The sequence below is a fragment of the Schistocerca gregaria genome, chromosome 8, assembly GCF_023897955.1.
Source record: "Schistocerca gregaria isolate iqSchGreg1 chromosome 8, iqSchGreg1.2, whole genome shotgun sequence".
Taxonomy (NCBI): domain Eukaryota; kingdom Metazoa; phylum Arthropoda; class Insecta; order Orthoptera; family Acrididae; genus Schistocerca; species Schistocerca gregaria.
The window spans coordinates 169,120,200-169,132,354 of record NC_064927.1 but is presented as its reverse complement, the minus strand read 5'-3'; the positions used below and the strand labels follow the sequence as shown (position 1 = coordinate 169,132,354).

Here is a 12,155-nt window from a genome sequence, read left to right as displayed (position 1 = left end):
TTCACTTCTAGTTGCAAAGGACAACTGGGTGAATCCATTAAATGATGAGGTAGCAGAATTTGGTGTATTCATAGCAAGCGACATTATCTAAGAAGGTTGCTTTGTACACATTATGTACTTTGTCTGAATAATGCAGCTTTCCCAGTTCATTATTTCTTTAACTTTAGTTTTGAGCCTATGTATGACAGTTTAATGAAGTTGTCTTAACTGCAAACATTAAGTATTTTGTCTGAATAATGCAGCTTTCCCAGTATATTACTTCTTGAATGTTAGGTTTGAGCGCATGTGTAGCTCTTTAGTGAAGTTGGCCCAGCTGCACACTACCATGAAACAAAAGACAATAGCACACTGGCTGTTACCTAGCTATACAATTGCATTTTTCTTGGCTGGCTTGTATGTGAGTGGGACTCTCAAACTTTTGCTTAATGTGACATACTTTGTAATGACAGTTAATGTTGACATGAGATCATTTTCTTTTCCCCTTTGTATCAGTATTAATGTGGCTTTTTAACTGTTATATTATGATAATATATATCCAGCCAAGTTTCCAGAAGCAAAACTCTGTAGATCTGTGAAAACAGATGCAAAACTTGATGAATCCAAACAATGTTAGGGTACAACTAGTGAAAGACAAGCTGAAAATTTCAGGGATTGTCAGAAACGTACTCCTTAGGCAAATGTAAATCTATGATGAAAAAGTATTTCAAACATCTTCCATATGAAGGGAGTAAGAAGTTCTTTGAATTTCCTGGGGAAAAAGAAATTCTGATGCACTCATTGCATTTTGCTTCTGGATGTCTCATTTGCTTTTAGTCACATGATGATGTACTGTGGAACACATTTTCACTTTTCAAAAACAATTAATTTCCCAGAGCATTTTTTGTAATTTCAGAGAGAAAGACAGCAGTACATAAAAAGTGAATGCTCTCACTTAAAAAATGGCTAGAGGACAAAGTCTGAAAAGTGTACCGAGGTAGAACAGTCTCCTCTACCTAGAGAGGCCTCTGTCTCATTGTAAATCACTGTTGTTTCAACTAGCGCTACCAGAACTCTGTCTTCCTCCTTTATAAACTCTTGATTTTTAAGAATGAACCATTTTTTAATGCATTGGCACTGTTATGATTTGCAAGTAATATTAACCAATACATCCCTCCATAAATTTCACAGATAATTTGAACACTTTGGTTATTTAGAAATGTAATGGTCATCCTTAACCAGGCTATTTTAATCAGAATCCTAGCTAATAATAATGGGCCTGTAACTTGGAAGACATGCATAAACTACTGCACAAACAGACACTAAGATTTGAATCAATGACTTTCTGGAAACTTTTAAATTTTACATGTATGCCTTTAAAAGTTTCACAGAATTTATGGATTGCTTGAAGAATACAACTTAAGCTAACATTTCAATGGTTCTTCATTTATACACTATATTTATTCTGTAGCTCTTTCTTGGGTGAAGTTCCACATCTTCTAATGAAGAAACTGCAAGTTATAAGAGCTTTCACAAAATTTTTGATTTGTTTTTGAGTGATCTATCCAAGCTGGAGCAACTAAGGAGCTGTTACAATCTAATGCAAGTAGTTGAATTTCCCACTAGGGTAACTGACCACTCCAGTACTCTAATTGATAATGTGTTTGCTGATAAGTCTAGGCACAGTAGCTTGACAGTCGGTCAAGTCCTAAATGGGCTGTAGACCATGATGCTATACTTTTGACAATCCTCCATTTAAATCTTAACAGAAAACCAAAAGCTATGTGGAAAAATGTGAGACCAATAAATAAAAAAACAATGGACATACAGGAAGAAGCTACAGTTAGTAGATTGGTCTGAAGTATTCAACTCAGCAGATGTCAACACAAAATTTAATGTATTTATTAATTTAACATCAAATCTTTTTGAGGAGGTGTTTCGAAATAAAATAGTCAGAGAAAATCAGTGTAACCCTTCATTTAAGCCATGGATTACCTAGGGCATCAAAATTTCATGTAAAACAAAAAGAGAATTGTATGCCTCAGCGAGACAATCTAACAATACTGCAATGATGGGGCAATATAAAGTGCACTCTAAGATATTAAGGAAGGTGATCCAGAAATCTAAAAGTATGTATCTAAAAAAGGAAATTGAAAAATCAAATAACAAAATGAAAACCATATGGAAATATGTTAAAAACGAGACGAGGAAAAGCCTATCTGCCACAGAAGTGATTAGCTTAAGAACAGGGAGTCTTTCGGTGGATGCTCCCAAAATGGTGGCTAATATCTTTAACAATCATTTCCTAACAGTCACCAACCAAATGGGATACCAGGGTTCTGTAAAGAAAGCTACAGAATACTTGCATAACACCTTAACTAACAAAATAGACGAGATGCATCTTCGAAAAACTACAGTGATAGAATCAGAAAAAATAATTACATCTTTAAAATGTAAAAATTCTGCTGGAGTTGACAACATTTCCAGCAAGTTAGTGAAATACTGTTGTAAAGAAATAAGTACAGTCCTCTGCCATGTTAGTAATACGTCATTGGAAGAAGGAGTTTTTCCCGACAGGCTAAAATATGGCCAATTTATAAAAAGGGAGAAAAGACTGAGGCTACAAACTATCAACAAATTTCATTACTCTCAGTTTTCTCCAAGGCACTAGAGAAATTGATGCATAGCAGAATGGTTGATCATCTTAGTAAATATAACATCCTCAGCAGTAGTCAGTTTGGCTTTCGGAAAGGGGTATCAACCGTGGATGCAATACATGCCTTTGTTGACAATGTTATGGAAGCCATAAATAATAATATGATGATGGTTGGAATATTTTGTGACCTGTCAAAAGCTTTTGACAGTGTAAGTCACCATATTCTCTTGAGTAAAGCCAAGACCCTAGGAATGGGTGGAACCGTGGGCACTTGGCTTGAATCCTATCTGTGTGGTAGAAAGCAGAAAGTAATCATGGAAGGACTGCATGGTGGCCAGGTATCTTCAGAATGGGGCTCCATTACTGCAGGAGTACCTCAAGGCTCAGTATTGGGCCCACTGCTCTTTGTAATATTTATAAATGACTTAGCACTATGTACAGAATATGGGAAAATACTCGTGTTTGCTGACGACACTACTTTATCAGTTAATAATTTCTCAGAGAATGTGTCAAATGAGGCTGCAAATAAAGCTTTTGCAATTTGACAAACTGGTTTGAAACCAATCGCCTTACAGTCAATCCAAAAATAAGACAAATTACAGTCATCTCTCTTCTAACACAAATGTTACTAAAAAATGAACCTAAAAATGGGTGAGCACGAGATTTTGAAGGTTGAGTCCTCCAAATTCTTGGGTCTGCATATAGATAGCAAAATGAAGTTTCACCACCATATTCAAGATCTGCGGAAAAGGCTAAGCTCAGCAACGTTTCCTTTAAGAATAATTTCAGACACTAGGGAAATGAGCACAATAAAAACCGCACATTTTGACTGTTCTCACCAACTTCTGGCCTATGGTATAATATTTTGGGGAAATCAACCAATAACAAAAGAAAGTGTTCCATGCACAGAAGCAAGCAATAAGAATTATGTGTGGAGTACATCCTAGGCACTCGTGCAGGGATCTGTTTAGAGATCTACAAATCCTTACAACACCTGCCCAATATACTTTTTTGCTGATGTGCTTTGTTTCAAAAAATAGTAACTTATTCAAAATCCATAGCTCATACCACAGTTATAACACCCGAAGGAAACTGGATATCCATTATGAGCTAAAAATGAGAAGCATGGTCCAGAAGGGGGTTTTATACAGTGGCACCAAGATTTTTAATGCCCTCCCACTGCACATTAAAGAACTGGTTGGAAACATGCCAAAGTTTAAAGAAAATCTGAATCAGTTCCTTTTAGATGAATCTTGTAACAGTATTGATGAATTTCTTACCAAAAATGCATAGAATCTCTTGTTTGTGCTTAAACCTTACTGTGTGGCCTCTACAATTGATTAAACATACTCTGTAAGTACAGTGTAACTTAATGCAATACCCAAATTTATGTATGTCTGTATATGACACCTGTATAACTTAAGAACAATACCCAAATTTATGTATGACTGTATATTCTTTCAGATGTCCTGTAACTTAACTAATATGTAAGGGTATATGCTAAACTTCACAGTTTCTTTAATCTAATGATAAGATCAATGTATCTGTGCACAAATCAATAATCTGTAAAAAATCTTGACTCGTTCTATATCCAGGGATATGTTCCCATATGGATCTATGGTGACATAAAATAAATAAAATGAAAATTCTGTTTCAAGAAAAGGTAAGCAGGAATTATTTTGTAATACAGCACTGAGTATATCTTTACTTCTCATGTTTCCAAATACTGTAAAAGAAGAAAAATATATAGGATATTACTAAATTGCACTTACAATGTATCCTGTAGCTGGGAACAAGTTCCGTCCATCGATGGAATGTCCAAATAAATAATGATTCTTTTTTTGCAGCATCTTCACATAAGTTGAAAAACTGTGCTCCCCTAACATATCCTGTAATAAAGATCAGCAAACAAGTTATTTTTGATAGTATCTTGTTCATGGACTAGCTTTTCAGCATAAGAGTTCAGTAACTCACTTCAAATTGGGTTCTCCAGATACAACCTTGACGAACTTTCAGATACATGCAGGAAGTTAAGAAATTGATGTATGCTATGTTCATTAATAATTATGAAAAATGGTATGTTTATGTTAACAGTAGTGGGAAATAGCTGTATATTAGTTGTGTTTAAAATGTTTAGAAACAGTATTGTTGTAGTGGTCTTTGGTCTGAAGACTGGTTTCATGCATGTCTCCATGCTACTGGATCACCTCTGCATAGCCGCTTACAGCTACATGAACTTGATTACTATGAAAAGGATAGTTTCTAGTCACCATATAATGGAGATGCTGAATAGCAGATAGGCACAACAAAAAGGCTGTCAAATAAAGCTTTCAGCTAAACAGGCCATCATCAGAATTAGACAATATATGCACTCACATTCACATAAACACAACTCACACACATATGACCCAGTCTCTGGCTGCCAAAGCTAAACTGCTATTCTTTTCATAATATCATCATTATTCCATCCTGGTTTTTCCATTGTTTGAACTTGATTACTGTGGTTTAGCCTCCATCTCCCTCTACCAGTTTTCCTTAACTCTTCCCTCCTCCAAACACACATACTTCTTCACTTTCTACCATTTCCAAATTAACTGTTCCTTGATGTCTCAGAATGTGTCCTATCAATCTATCCCTCTTTTAGTGAAACTGTTTCATAAAAATATTTTCTTCTAATTTCAGTGCAGTGTCTTTTCATTACTTAACTGATTTACCTACCTAATTTTCAGTATTTTCAGTTTTATGAATTCAGACACAAAAGAAACATAATTGAAATAAGTGACTTCTTTCTGAATATCCTATTCACATATTATTTATCAACCTTTGCACCCTTCACATTCATGCAGGTATACTAATACAAATTACTGCAAAATGGATCCACAACCTCCTGACGCTGTGACTGTTGGCAGTCTAGTCCCTGCACACCCCATCAGACAAAATTTGTCCCTTTTCCAACCCATAAACTACTGTTCCTTCCTCTTCGCCTTGCATCCCATGTGATGTTGCATTCTGACCCGAGATTCTGGAGTTGGCGGTCATGTGTGCATGAGGTGTGCTTACTTGTGTGTGTGAATGGTGCATGTGTGTGTCTCTTTTACCGATGAAGACAATGGCTGAAGGCCTTCTAATTGTGCCTGTCTGCAACTTGGCGTAACTTCTTCATGGTAAGCAGCAATGTGTCTTTTCCTACATTGTTGATATTCCTACCTGGAGTTTCCATTGTTTGATTACATTTACACTATGTCTTCTTCTATTTCCTGGCCTTTATCCTGTATCATTTAATGTCTCCTTGGAACATTCAAATGCCAATAAAAATGTTCAATTCCATATAAATTTTGGCCTGACTTGAGTTCCATATTTAAACTATTTATTCTACCTTTCAAGATTTTTTGCATAATTTGATCACCAAAACACTATTTTTCTGATAACGTAATTTTATTTTTTTATATTGATCCATTTCACAACACCAACCATGAAAATTAGTAATCACACTTGTCAACTTAAATTATTCAGAACCACTTTACAGTAAAGATATTATTGTGCTTTAGTTTTCATATAAACAAAATTTGTTTTCATTTATATTTTTTAAAATTTTGCTATCAATAATAGAGTCCACAGTGTACAATTACTGAAAGCTGCTATTTTTCATGCCATCTAATTCTACAACCTTCATTATGAACCTTTAGGCGCATACATCTTCATGTAAATAACTATTTCTAGAAAACATTATGTAAATTAAATCTGAAAAACAAAGTCATTTAAGACAGTCAAAATAATACTAAACTGATTACATCCTGATGTAGAAGATACTGGAAGCTAAGTTCACAATACTTAAAGAGATTTTTGATGCGAAGTGCACCATTGTGGTTTTAGCAGCAAAGATTGGTCAATGTGACTATCTGAGAAATTGTGTTGTTTGTCTTGAGTACAAATGTGGCACAATGTATTTACTTAAAAAGTAGTGTAGAAAGTGTTCCAAGAATGTAAAAATAAATCCTTCATTTGTATGGCCATATAATTCTTGAGGGCATTTTGTTCTGTCGTAGCAACTACAAAATGCATGAGTTGTTTTTCACCAGACACATTTCACTTTATTGAAGTAAAGCATCATCAGCGGTCTGTAATTAAGTTTTTTACATTTTGATTTGCTTTTAGATTGAAAAACAGTTTGTTAAAAGTAACTACAAATCAACTTACTCTTAATGAACTGTTTTTCGATCTAAAAGCAAATCAAAATATAAAAAACTTAATTATACGCCACTGATTTTGCTTTACTTCAATAAAGTGAAATGTATCTGGTGAAAAAAATCATGCATTTTTGTAGTTGCAACAATAGAACAAAATATCCTCAAGAATGTAAAAATAAATTTGTATTGTCATAAGAAGTAGCTATATCTCAGTGACTTGTTACTGCAACACATTGGACCAATTAGAAGACACCCTAGACAATGAGACAGCCATAGCAAAATGCGATACATATATCTGCTGTCATATATTGTACTACCCTTATCAATTTATAAAAATGTTTATTAAATGAGAAAAGGAATAGTAAGTTCAACACAGTAAATATTTCTGTTTTGATGTACCCATGAACAATTATGTAAGGGAAGTACCTAATAATAAACATAATGGGGTTGGCATGTTAATTTCAGATTTGGCAATGTGAGTGGTACATGGCACAAATGAGAAAGTGTAGTGATATTGTTCTCTCCTCAAATGAGCAAAAAATAAAGTTATTTGTGTAGAAAATGAGAAAAATGAGTGATGAAAGGTGTTTTGTGTGTCAGGTGCAACTTCTGGTTACACAAAAATTGCACACTTGAAAAATGAAATTACAAAGTTGCTACAGAAGGACATTGAGGCATTGAAAACTGAAATGTTAATTGCAAAGAAAGAAAATGATAGATTAACAAAAGAAAAGTAGTCCTGCTTGTGAAGCTACAAAGAAAGAAAATGGCACACTAATTCAAGACAAACACAAACACACACACAGAATTTGAGCTTTTGCAACCGGCGGCTGCTTCGTCAGGAAAGAGGGAAGGAGAGGGAAAGATGAAAGGATGTGGGTTTTAAGAGAGAGGGTAAGGAGTCATTCCAATCCCGGGAGCGGAAAGACTTACCTTAGGGGGAAAAAGGGACAGGTATACACTCGCGCGCACACACACACACAACACATATCCATCCTCACATATAGAGACACTATGTCAGTCAGAAAACTTATCATTCAGCATTTGCATTGCAAATTGAATGTCAATGATCAGTAGGCAAGAAACATTTCATTCAGTACTTGCATTGCACCACAGGAACACTATTCTGGGAAGCTATTCTGTTGGAATCACATACACTGTCACTTATCCAATGGTATCTCTTCTAGAAGAACAGGTAATCTAAATAATTAATGGAAAATCTCATATAAAGATGTGAAACAAATACTAACAAAGAGATAGGGGGGCTGGCCAGTACTTATCTCAGCTCAGTACAGCTGATAGATACACAAAAAACAACCGAAAATTTACGTTCCTAGCTTTCTGAATAAATGTTCCTTCATCAGGGAGGAGAGAGGGGAAAGAAAGGGAAGAAGGGAAAGTGGATTTAGAGCTTCCCTCTGACAACCATGCCTCCATCCTTGCTTCCCTCCCTGTTTTCCTTTCCCTGTTGCTTCATAACCTGGGTTGTGAGTAACTAAATCCACTTTCCCTTCTTCCCTTTCTTTCCCCTCTCTCCTCCCTGATGAAGGAACATTTTTTCCGAAAGCTAGGAACGTAAATTTTCGGTTGTTTTTTGTGTATCTATCAGCTGTACTGAGCTGAGATAAGTACTGGCCAGCCCCCCTATCTCTTTGTTAGAAGAACAGGTAGACTGTTTGTATGAAAATGTGCATATCTATTCCCATTTAGCACCCCTGAGGTGAATAATGGTCCCACAATAGAATTTCCAAGAATGTCATACCATACATTTAGATTCCACTGTTGTTAGTATTGCACCTGACAAAAACCAGCATGGATTTTCTGCTGCCCTGTAATGCATGCTACATGAACTAACATTGCTTTGTTGGTATATGACATGTGTTGGAAAAATGACGTGTTGTTTCCCAGGCACTGCAGAGCAACACTCCATCCAGCAGTTTCCACCCCCTTTGTCCTTTCACCTCCTCTCTTTTCTTGTCTCCAACTCTCTTTCCATGCCGCCCTCTGCTCGTGCATCCTCGCATCTTTCCCCACTCCTCTCCTTTTTTGCTCCGTTCCCCCTCTCCCCCCCCCCCCCCCTTATCCTTTTTAGTTGCGCGCCAAACAGCCTCCTGAGACTGTGCCTGTAGGCAGTCTAGTCCCCGCGCACTCCACCAGACAGTGCTGCTCTCCTCTCCCCCTATTCATGCACTACCATCCCTTTGCCTTCCCCGTCCCCTCTAGATTGCTGCTTTCATTCCACATTACAGCTGCATTCTGGTCCAAGTCACGAGAGATGGCTGTCACGTGTGCATGAGTTACGCATACTTGCATGAATGAATGTGTGTGCATTTCTCTTTCTTCTTCTGATGAAGGCTGTGGCCAAAAGCTCATATGTATGTGTCTTTTAGTTGTGTCTGTCTGAAACTTAATGTGTCATCTTTATTGTAAATAGCAATCTATCTTTTACTTACATTGTTAAAATTCTATATGATGTTTGAAATCATGTCCTCTGAGTGCCTGATGTAGTGACAGATGATAAGGGGTAATTTAAGTTGATACAGGATGTGAACAACACTCATCAAGCTGATTCCACATTCCTTGGTGATACGTCTCATGTCACCACGCAGACTGATAAGTGTCATAAACAAAACAGGTTCTTCACGTGCTGTGTCAGGTGCAGTCTTCATCCTCAAACTCTGTTTGACATTGAAGCTGTCTGTCTACATTAGTGACCTAATAATTCATGTAAGTGCCTGGAAGGATGTACAGTGACAACAGCCTTATTGTTGTAAGAACAATTCTTTGACATTAGTCATATAAAAGTAGCATGTCCAATTTCTTACTGGTGTACATGTCTGCATGAATGGAATGTTGAAGCAGAAATGACCAACCAATAGATGACAGAGTTCCTGGTAGCCCTGCAGTGCAGACACATAAACAGTCAAAAGGCTTAAAACAACATTATAGCCTGCCATGTGTGTGTTCAGAAAGCGAAAGCTGATTCCATCCTGAGTGCAAACATGTGACAAGTTGAAAGTCTTGATACAGCCACATAGCCTGGCATGGGAATGGTTAGAATTCAATAGGCAATTCCAGCCAGCTTACCTTTCAATTTTAGAATATTTCTCATATTCTTTTGTGAAGAGTTTCCGGTTCAAAATTAAACATCATTATATTACCATCATATCTTTTTTATGTACCACAACACAGAAACAATTATATTTTTAATATACAGGGTGACAGCTACTGAACTATATGAAAAAAAGTAAATTAGTTACAAACTACAGCATGCACACACTTTATTCAACATGTACAACATCACAACAGATATTCAGATTTAGATTATGGCATGTACAATATTACCTTGTCGATGACCTCCGGAATGGCTATTTTCGGCTCAGCAATGGTTTTGGGGTTATTACTGTACAACTTGTCTTTAATATAGCCCCACAAAAAGGAGTAGCATGTGTTCAGATCTGGAGAACATGGTGGCCAATCGAGGCTCATGCCAGCTCCAACTTGCATGAACCATATCTTGTAAAAATCAGGGTCACTTTTGATAATGTAAATAAATCATCTTTCAAAACCTCCACACACCATTTGGTAGTCACCATGCCATCAAGGAATATCGCACCGATTATTCCGTGACTGAACACCACACAGTCACCTGTTGAGGGTGAAGAGACTTCTCAATCGTGAAATGTGGATTCTCAGGCTCCCAATTGCACCAGGTTTGCTTATTGAGAAACCCATCCAATTTAAAGTTGGCTTCATTTGCTAAAACAAACCACACTAATTCCCATCATGCCCCATGGCCAACCATGCAGTTTGAACAAACACAAAACATTCAAAAGTTACAGTGATTTTATTTCATGTAGTTCAGTACTTGTCACTCTGTAATTATGCACTTGTTAGAGCACTTGAGCAATACAGGGGAGAACTGTTGCCACATCTCTGTGATAGCATGGCCTTTACGTTGTATGGAAAACTCTGAAGTTGTTCTTGTGTATATCAAGGGTCATTGACTGCACCCGGAGATAGAGCCTGAACTTCTGGAACTTTAAGTGTCAGTTTGTTCAAATTTGTTTATTTTCTTGTGAACTTTAACTAACAAGTCCCAGGTACAAGAATCTGGTGATTTAGGTTCTATTAATGGTTCATAGCCAATAAATACTGTAACCATAAGACTAGTTATTTATTTACTGTAGGTAACAGTAAATGGAACAACTATTTTTAGCACAAGCTAATATTTTATATTCAGTTTTAAGATACATTTATTTCACCATTACTTGTATTTTAACTATCCATTCTGGCTCATCTGAGGATACTAACTGTTTGATCATATCATACTGATCATGATCATAAGTATTACTCTGTCCAAACTCTATACCAGTCACACAAGGTTTTTAAATTCACAAAATGAAACATTCATTTTCCTGAAATAAGAGCTAGCAGAATAAAATCTTCTGACAATTTGTGAGTTAATTCATTAAAAACTCACACTGACTGCATGTATTGCATTCTGAACAATGTTATGACTACCAGAATATCCATTGCACCACAGAGATTTCTCTGCCTTTTTCAATATCTAGAACTGTTTCGAAAGAAACATTTGTGAGCATAATAGCTGTTATCATGAATAGCAGAGTCAATATGATCACAATAACATAATTTCATGTATTTTCTCATTAGGTTTTGGAATATGCTACAATTCTGCTACAAATACATCACATTTTGTAAGTGAGCAAGAAATTTTAGAGAACTGTTTTGGACGAAACACTTGTGTACATAACAGCTATTTTCAGGAAACGCAGAGTCAATATGATTGATATGACATAATTTCATGCATGTGCCCATTAGATTTTGCAGCATGCTGCCATTCTGCTACAAATACATCACATTTGTTAAGCGAGCAAGAAATTTTGAAGGCTCAAGAGGAAGAAATTGCCCAAAAACTTTTTACTTTGTAATGCATTTTAGGCACTAAAGACTTAACATACCCATGCTAAAATTCACTTTATAAACTGAGAGATGATTTTATATTTATTACTGATTCTTGCCCTAGCTGACCACTTATAATCAATTCTTGAAAATCAGTAAGCAACATGAAGCAAACAAAAATGCAAAGAAAGTAAACTTGAAACTACCCCCCCCCCCCCCCCTCACCTTCTCTTTTTGTGTGTATATTTATAACCCTGAATAAAGAGTCACTATTGGATACATATGTACCAAACGCTCTTCAGATATTTATAGCAGCATTACTACGGTCTTTCAATGATATTAATTACAAAATATCTATGAATGATGGCAAAAATTAACAATTCAATAAACTTGCATCTTATATATGCTCTAAG

At 36.1% G+C, this 12,155-nt stretch overlaps 1 protein-coding gene across 2 annotated transcripts in view; it reads right to left on the bottom strand.

Annotated features, from left to right (window-relative positions):
* Positions 1-12,155, bottom strand: part of LOC126284872 (fatty acid synthase-like) — a 364,243-nt gene that overhangs the window by 214,396 nt on the left and 137,692 nt on the right. For both annotated transcript variants that reach the window (XM_049984111.1, XM_049984110.1), the window contains exon 15: positions 4,405-4,521. In XM_049984111.1, coding sequence (XP_049840068.1) covers positions 4,405-4,521 — 117 coding nt within the window. The remainder of the gene's footprint in view (positions 1-4,404; positions 4,522-12,155) is intronic.